At 24.0% G+C, this 9,497-nt stretch overlaps 1 protein-coding gene across 1 annotated transcript; it reads right to left on the reverse strand.

The window, feature by feature from the left end:
* Positions 1 to 2,858: 2,858 nt before the first annotated feature.
* LOC112595374 (protein YIPF6) lies at positions 2,859 to 7,041 on the reverse strand. Its single transcript, XM_025340536.1, has 8 exons — positions 6,864 to 7,041; positions 5,809 to 5,871; positions 4,973 to 5,092; positions 4,834 to 4,912; positions 4,704 to 4,746; positions 4,520 to 4,648; positions 3,231 to 3,388; positions 2,859 to 3,162 (listed from the first exon to the last, which is right to left on the reverse strand). The coding sequence occupies exons 1-8, from the start codon at positions 6,867 to 6,869 to the stop codon at positions 3,047 to 3,049; spliced, it is 714 nt and encodes a 237-aa protein (XP_025196321.1). The 5' UTR covers positions 6,870 to 7,041; the 3' UTR covers positions 2,859 to 3,046.
* Positions 7,042 to 9,497: the final 2,456 nt, after the last annotated feature.

Below are 9,497 nucleotides of genomic sequence, written 5' to 3' on the forward strand. Positions count from 1 at the left end.
TTACCTAACCTATTAGCATTAACTTACTTATTTTTTTTTTTTACCCCAAACATTGTAGATCAATTTCTTTTGTTTTTGTTTTTTTTTTTTTTATGTACATAATTGTATCTTTAATTTATTATTATTATTATTATTTTTGTTAAATATTCCTTAATATAATTTTTTTTTTTTGTGAAAACTACATAAATATTACGTACATTAAAGAAATAATGCAATAATAAAGTGTTATACTGAGTTAAAAAAAAAAAAAAAATTTATGAGTTAGTCCGAGTGGTACAGTACTTTAATCTAAATTTTCTGACATAGTGTTTTTTTTGTAGTTTTGTAATATGTTGTGAAAATTATTATAATTGATTTACTTGTCTATTAAAATATAAATTCCAAATGGCAGTAAAGAAATATAATAACACATAATACACAAATATAATTTGTAGTTTTGCTACAGCTTACAAGTAATTGATTGATTAGGAAGTATAAGTTAGGAGTATACGGCGTAAGGATTATGGCCGCACAAAGTGGTTTAGATTTTTATAAAATGAACTCTTTCAAAAAATCTGTAGCATCCAGAGACGTTTGTTAGAGACAATTTGAATTTGACAAACTAGATATTTAATATCTTCTAACAATTATCTTTACTTGTAAACTATTGATTAAATTAGGTTGTTGAAAAAAATAAGAGTTAATAATTTAAATTTAAAGAACCTAAATTTATAATATATTTTTTTATGGTGAACTGGTCCAGGTAGACATCTATGCATTTACACTTGCATCTTCTGCCACTGCTGTATAATTTTGATATTTGTATATTGTATTAGCTAAAATACTTATAATGAAAATCCAACTTAAATTATGCTTTTCAGCTTTTACTGAGCAGTGTGTATGACAAATATCTAGCTTTACATAGTGATCAGGCTTTGTTAATAACAGGTATTAAAAGTAATGCAAAATGATGGGTAAAATCTTGTCTCTTCTTAAAATTTACAATTAAACGGGGAAGTTCAGTTTTAATTGAATACCTATATAATAATATTACACTTAGCAATTATAATTTTATAAGCAATCAAAAATAATAATAATAAAAAAAAAAAATTATCTAACGGTATATTGAAACATTTAAATAAATATGTTTCAGTTAATATTCAAAATAATCTAGAAGTAGAATTTACTAGTAATATTAAAGTGTATATAACAAAATCTAAGTTATTCAAGACATTTCAGTTAAAAGTTAAAAACAAGTTTTTACAAATGATTGAACACTAATTTATTATTAATTTGTTCATTGATTAGGTGCTATACATATTTTTTCTTGTTTTGTATTCTACAATATTTTTACTAAGAGTAAAGGGAGGGAGGAAGGGAGGGTTATAAATGATAAGAAACAACTTTTAAATTGATTTTTATTTTGAGTCAAAAATGGTTATGGACCATCGCTATTTTAGTCTATTTTAGTTAAGTATCATTGCAGTAGAACATGGAGTTTATGATTTTATATTAAAACAAATAACATGATACACATTTAATTTAATTATATATTTTTAGTAACGATAAGCCCAAAATAAAAATAAAAAATTGTAGGCACCTGTGCTTACATAATTATCACAAATCATAGATAATACACCCTTAAAAAATAATATAGCATCTAACTGCTGCTCTAATAATAACCAATAGATTTACTATAGTATAAATAATGATATGAAATAAAAATATTAGTATACATACTTGGTGTAATAGTTGGTATATTCATTTTGTTATTAGGTAAAGAAACACTACAAGATCTCAGCAAGTCCTGAGATAATAAAAATCTTGTTATTCAGTTTTTATAAAAATAAATATGTTTTTTAATATAAAATATAATTATTTCTTATGGACAGCATTTGTTTGGCTAAAGTGGTTAGGAGGCTATTCAACTTCAAGGCCCTACTCGATATATTTTAATTTTTGGTGACCTGATTTTATTTTTTTAATTATTTATAAATCAAATAATATTTCATAACAGTAGTTTAATATATATATATATATACAATACTAACAAAGTATACAATCGCAGAAAAATAAAATTATTAATATTAATTTTGTTATAATTAGATATCTTTTTAATCAAATTTGTTTTTTAATGTATTCAAATGTTAAAAAATTAAAGTTTAAAGTTTACAAATGTTTATTAATTTTCACATAATATATGTATTTATAAGAGTATTTTCAAACATTAAGATTATTACAACAAATTTATGTTCAGCCATAAAACAAAGAAATTTGAGTCTATTAATGATGATTGTCAAATGGCAGAAAAATATATAAAAATTAATTGACAATGCGGCCAACTCATAAAATTTATTTAAAGGATAACTAATATAAGTTATGTTACAATATAAGAATCTAATTCTACTTAATTAGTTTTTATACATATTGTTAAAATATTAACATTTTAACTTTCTTCTTACAATTAAAGTTAGCAAAAAATAAAAATTGTGAAAGGATACTTTTAAAAGGTCATTTGAAAAATATAAATTCCTTATAGATCTTTATGTTTATTAAAAAATAAAATTTAATTTATAAAGTCTGTTCCAAAAATACAATTTTTAATTCAAAACATAAATAATAAACTCCATGGTAACATATTATTTATAAATTTTGACAAATGAATAATGTTTTTTAGTACTTGAATAAACATAAACACTATAATTAAACAAATAATTTATTGGGCTTTCTATTTCTTGCTCTTATTCTTTAAAATTAATTTAAATAATATAATAACTATAATATTAAGTAACATTTTTATATATATATAAAAAAAAGAAAAGGATTGATATATTTGAATAAAAAAAAAACTATAAAAATACAATATTATGAACAATTTATTGCACAGACACAATTCAGAAAATTTTTTCAATAATATAGTATTTTTATACACATGACGAGGTGTTTTACATTGAGGCATCAAGCACCAAATAATTACTTAATAGTTAATATTTTAATATAGTTTATATAATTACAAGTCATAAACAAAATCACGTAACTTCTCAAAATATAATTTTGATCAACAACGCTATACTGTGTGTGATAAAACAAGCCATGACATGATAAAATAAAACAAAAATATTGGATATACAGCTAGAGCTTTTTTCCCTTGTGGTTGACTATCTCCAAGGAATACAACAGAAGCTAAAATTAAAAAAAATACAATTTAGAAATTATTTAAAATATTCATATGTTAATTGCTATATATTTACCATATGTGGCCCATAAAAATGAACCAATTGATATGGCAAATCGAATAAAAAATAAGAAATTAGTTTGCTCAAATATTAAAATAAATCTGCATACTATCAAGGCTATAACAATTGGTAACAGACAGTAACCTAAAACACATACACTCTGGAAAAACGATCTGAAAAAAAAATCATCATTTATGTAATAGAAATAATGTTTAATATTTAATTGGTATTCTAGACAAAAAATATTAATGTGAAATTAAATGTGATAATACTTAATATTAATTAAACCATTTTTTTTTTTTTATTTGACTTTTAAATTATATTATTTAATTGAAAATAGTAACATAATACAAAGAGAAGGTATTATGAAAAAAATAAGAATATTATTTTAAAATGTATTAGTACTGTGATATAAGGCTACTATCACAGTATAGATTCATAGTATATCATAGTATAATAAGGCATTATTTTGTGCAAATATTTAAATAACAACTATGAATTCAAACAATTAAGTTGTACTATTTAAAAAAAAAAAAAAGAGTAATATTTTGGTATTTTACTTTAAGTGTAATAAAAGTAATATTATTGATTAAATTTATAAATTATTTCCAAACAACTAAAAAGGATATTGTGAAAAAATGTGTTGTCACTATCTTACTAACGTATAATATACCAAAATATGGAACCAGCTGTTTCAACCTGGTGTGATAAGTTTGAATATTAGAGTGGATTGACCTATAATACGCTTAAAAGTAACAACATTATCTGTTTTCACATTTGTTTATACAATATTTAAATTTTTAAGTGAATTATAAGCATTTATAAATATTAATATTTTACATATTTATAATTAACTCAAAATTTAAATAACTATAAAATTCCAATAAGAGAATACATATATGTTCTTAGCTTAAAGTTTGATAATAGATCAATTCAATTTAATATTTAAGTCAATCACACAAATTGAAACTAAGAAACATACATTTCAGTATGTTATGTGTTAGTAAGATAGAGACAATATATTTTCTTGAATTTTGATAATTACAAAGTTATATTGTGCATATCAATTTATATTATGAAAATGTTTAAACAGAAATAAGATGACTGTATTATTTTCAATTAATAAAAGCCTAAAATTAGATATTAACTCTTGAGTCAATCTAGGTCTTAATTCTAGGTTAACGTTCACAATACAATTCAACAAATTTTTAACACAACTTAATTTAGAGTAACAATTTATAAAAAACAAAAAGTTGATTTTATTAAATATGAAAACAAACAATAAAAAGATGAAGAATACTTACATTGTGCCCCCTAGTAATTTTGAATTTAATGTAATAATCACAGACCCTATCCAAATAATAACGAAAACTTCAGCAAACTCAGGACCTCCATCACCAATTTGTCTGGAATCTGGTGATCCTTGTAGAACCCTTAAATAAATAATTATTATTTTAAATTAATAATAGAAATAATTAATAAACTTACATAGCCATGAATGTGCAAAGCATCAAAGGGCCCCACAAGTCCCCTAAAGATATAATTCATAATTTATTAATGTATAGTATACTGTTAAATATAAAATTAAAATTAATTTCAACCATTATTTTAAACTTACATTCTTTAAGAAGTGTATTTTTTTCTTTTAAATACAAGACATGTTTAAATTTCATTCCAACTGCTTTTAAGTCTCTCATCTAAAATTAATAAATACCAATAATTATACAATAACTATGAATAATAAGTATTATAATTACAATAGTAGTTTTAATGGGTTCATCTAATGTATTGAATCCAGGTTCACCAATATTTTGCATTAGTGATCCAGACACAGTCATTCGTCCTTCAACATTATTCATTGGTCGGTCATCGATAAACTAAAATTAAAAACAAGTGTAAACAATTAGAGACTAGTTAAAAAATAATAATTTTATAATCAACAACTCATACCATTAACTATATTATCTAGTATTAAAAAATAATAATACCTTAAATTTTAACAGGGATTTTATTTAAATTATTCAATTTTACATTGTATTCAAATTAAATTCATTGTTTAATAATTATTCAAAATGTTGATAACTATAATAACTATTTTGCTGTAACTACTTGGCTACTTAGCTATAAAGAATATTTGTTTAAATTATATGTAGATAATAGCCAATAGGTGTACTGAGTGAATAATTATATTATACCGAAGATAATTTGAGAAAATTTGATGATATTCTTATTTTTTATACTATTTATACAATTTACCTCATTTATATTATGCCCATATAATGTTATAGATGAAATCATGTAGAGTTTCTAGTGAGGTTGGACCACAGTCATCTACTCGAGTAGATAACCGTGGGCTGTATATAACCTAATAGTAATATAAATAAATGTATACTTATATAATAGTAAAAGTAGGTAAATACACTTATTAGTTTAATATTAATATAAATCATAATTTTTCATTTTTGGAAATGAGAAATTTAATTTTAAAACATAATATATTGCTTGATAAAATTTAATTGAATTTGGAATATTTTTATTGAATAAAATGTATTAATTTATAATAAATTGAACAATTTATAAAATATTTACTTACAATTGCAGTATGACCACCATTTGGATTATTGAAGTTACTTTGTCCAGTATTAGTATTCAAAAACTAAATATATATAAAAAAAAAAAAATTAATCATACAGAAAATTATGTTTAAATTAAATTTGTAATTTAAGGTTCATTAAAAATTTAAAAATAACAAACAAAATTTTATTTAATAATTTAGATATAAGAATAATATTTCTAGGTACTTATTTAAATGTATATATCATATTATGCGATTAAATGGGCGACTAGTTTAACTAAATAATATTAAAATTCTATGAATTACATATTATAACGTACAAGAATATAAGTTAGCTAAAATTCATAAGAAAAAAATAATAAGAATTTTTTGAAGTTAACATAATAGTGATTTAGACTATTTCAATAATTTTATTAATTATAATCCAAATTTTAGGATTTATTTTGTAACATGGGTAAATATAAAATTTGTAAAAAGTTAACTTGAATTATTTATCAAACAAATGAATAGAAATCAAGTCTTTGGTTGTCTATTAGTTAGATTGTTTTTGTCTTTTCATAAAAAAATTTTTATTCAAATTTATTGTCTCTATTAATGACTTGGAAAGTTGCCCCAACGAAATTACTTTACCTCAAAATACTAAAAACAGAAACACTATTGTTGATAAGATGTGCCAAAACAAGACTTCAGATGCAAATGATTTATACTAATATTATAACAATACAAGAACTGTCCCCATGCACGCTCTAATAGAATACATATAACTACTATAACTAATAATATTTTATCTATTTAGTTATTAAAAACCTTAACATTTGTTTAGCAAATCTGTGCAGGAAATGATTAAAAAATATTATGGTAAAAATTGTAGACTGATTAAACCACAAGTAAATCATTGTTTTATATTAAATACCAATGAATTATTGGAATTATGTAATTAGGTATTAAAATGCTTAAAAATAAATCTTTTACAACAAAAATTTATGAACAAATAATTAAATTGTGTTATGCAAGAAATTATTTGTAAACAAGTGTATATCTGATCTAATTTAATTAAGCTTAAAAATACTTACATCCATTGTTATTATTTAATTATGTGTGAAATAACTAAAGGATACCAAGTATAAATAATGTTGTAGTTTTCATTCGATTTTAGTCAAGTTGTTTAAAATAAAGGAACAATAGTTAGCGCTAATACACATTTTATACGTGGCCACTTAAAACAATTATTATTTATTAAGCAAATTAATTAAATAAAAATTTCAGGCTTAATAGTAAATAGTAAATACTGAATGAGTATAATGAAACATGAAAATGACAAAAAAGAACTGAAAATAGTGAAAATCCAGACGTGTCATGATAAGTGTTATCACAGTTCATCCACTCTCTTTTCATTTCTGAAACCGTGGTTCGTATGTAGATAATCAAATTAGTGACTGATAAGGAGGAATTTGTGATGATAAGTGAGGCAGATGGCAGACAGTGGTTACCAAAACTGTTTTAATAACATTGTGATACAAGAATAGCCCAACGTAGCCGCTAATCTAAAGCATTTATAATTTATAAATGTATCAAAACTTATTTAAACATTTAACTTAGGGACGTAATTTCAGGCTTTTTTTCGGGTGCGCAAGATTTCAAGCAGGTCATTTCATTTTGAAATTTCTCCTGCAAGCCATAAAAAATAGATATACCTACGTATATAATGTGCATTATCCTGTTTTCAATTGTTTCCTTACATCATGGACCAAATCATTGCACCAACTTAAACAATAAAACAAATTCAAAAACTAAAATAAATAATTAATTAATTACCTTAACAGTGAAAATCAATAATCGATGAATAAAAAGCTAGAAGAAGAAATTTAGCTGCAAATAAAAAAAGTATTAAATGCATGTAATATAGCACTTATAAATTGCCGTTTATTTTTTATACTTATAATCTTTGTAAAAGTAAAATACTCAAAAAAAAAAAAAAAATAAAATATTTTAAATTTAAATAAGCGGACAGTGGTGGTTTTTAAGTTTAGCAAATTCGTCTACAGCTTCTTCTAGATTGGTAATCGTTAACTTCTATTTTTTCAACATTCAGTACCATATAGATAACCCATGGTAGTGCGTAAATATGACTTTACTGTTTTGAGCGATGAAAGAAACCTTTCATTTGTTGCCGCTGTAATTGATAAAATTTTTACCAATGAAATAATTTTTAAAGTTTCAACAAAAATAGATTATGTGGGTGGTTGATTTAAAAACAATATTAAAATATGTTGGTAGATTGATAGATCTTCATTAACGTGAAAAATACGATATTATATTCTACTGTTGTATATTATTATATCATAGGGAATTTTGAAATTGAAGACTATAAAAAATAACCACAAATTGTTCAAAATGTCTACGACATACACGTATTAAGAAATTATAAATCGTCGATAATTTATTAAAATTATAAAACCTTGTTTACATAATCAACAACCACGACGTCCAAACATACGCGTTGTCATGATGTTTGTTGATATCTACGCATGTTACCAATTAATTTTAAGCTAGATGCTAGAACAGCCAACGTACGAATGCGCATAATATGTTAAATCGACTTTGAAGGATTATAGTGCCTCTTGCAGTCATATTATACTTACCGACTACCTAATAGAATATATTATAATACAGATGATATTATGTATTTTACTGTTCTTAAGTAATATTATAATAAAAGATTTTCGCACAACTAATTTTAGTATTATTTGTATTATTTTGGGCGTTCGTAATAATATTTTAATGACAAATATTATTGTTAGTTGCCGTACAAAACCATATACAGGGAAAACCGACGATGTTACAATTTTTGACCTCTCGTGTTACTTTACCCGATTTCCCCTAATATGATAATACGCACGCTAGTTCGTTATCGTATTAAATGTCCAATTATTATTGCAAAAATAATGCCTCATATACATAGTACAATCGAAAGAACTAAAATATTATAAAAAAAAAAAAACGTAAAAAATATCATCTTAAAGTATATAACGGGGGATACAGTACAAATCGAAAATCGAAATCTTCATTATAAAATAGTTTATCTTTTACGCGGGTGATGTAATATGTATATAGTATGTGTGTATGAATAATTATAGTAAAGGTGTTTTGAAAGATATAAACGGACCCACGAAATCCTAATGCTGGCCCGAATAGAATGATCAACATGGGTACTCACTGGCCAGTAATAAAAACGACGCTATATCCGTCGTCTTGGAGATATTTGAAATTCTAGGCGACGAAGTCGGGACAATCATAATTCGAGTTCAGTCGCATTTTAGAGTTCAAACAGTTCACTTGCTTTTCTTTACAAATATTACAATACATTTAAATTTCATTATGTCTATCTCTACCACAATCGAAATTATAGTAAACGAGCTAATCCATAACTTACTACAGGATGTCTTTGAGTCCTTTGACGGCTTTGACAGTTCCGAGGGAGGGGAGGTCCAGACCGGTTTATTTCATACAATATCAATTGAAGCGATGGTCAAGTCTTCATCACACGCTGAGGCTTGGCCAATTGAAGAATTCTAAGCGATGGTTTGTAGTTTAGCAATAATGGCTTTACAACAGTAAAGCACTCTTTATCCTCCTTTTTTGGAATTTTCCGGGGTTTGGCCAAACGCTTAATGTGCTCTGACGCTTTTTGCATATTTCGTAATTTT

This window comes from Melanaphis sacchari, unplaced genomic scaffold (assembly GCF_002803265.2).
Source record: "Melanaphis sacchari strain LSU unplaced genomic scaffold, SCAv2.0 Contig271_pilon_pilon, whole genome shotgun sequence".
Lineage (NCBI taxonomy): Eukaryota > Metazoa > Arthropoda > Insecta > Hemiptera > Aphididae > Melanaphis > Melanaphis sacchari.

What these genes read in the sequence shown, in the direction of transcription:
- LOC112595374 (XM_025340536.1), bottom strand. An exon ending in ATGGTGGTCATACTGCAATT is followed by an intron (nt 5,093 to 5,808) that starts GTAAGTAAATAT and finishes TTTTAATTTTAG; the next exon opens with TTTATCGATGACCGACCAAT. An exon ending in AAATACACTTCTTAAAGAAT is followed by an intron (nt 4,747 to 4,833) that starts GTAAGTTTAAAA and finishes TTATATCTTTAG; the next exon opens with GGGACTTGTGGGGCCCTTTG.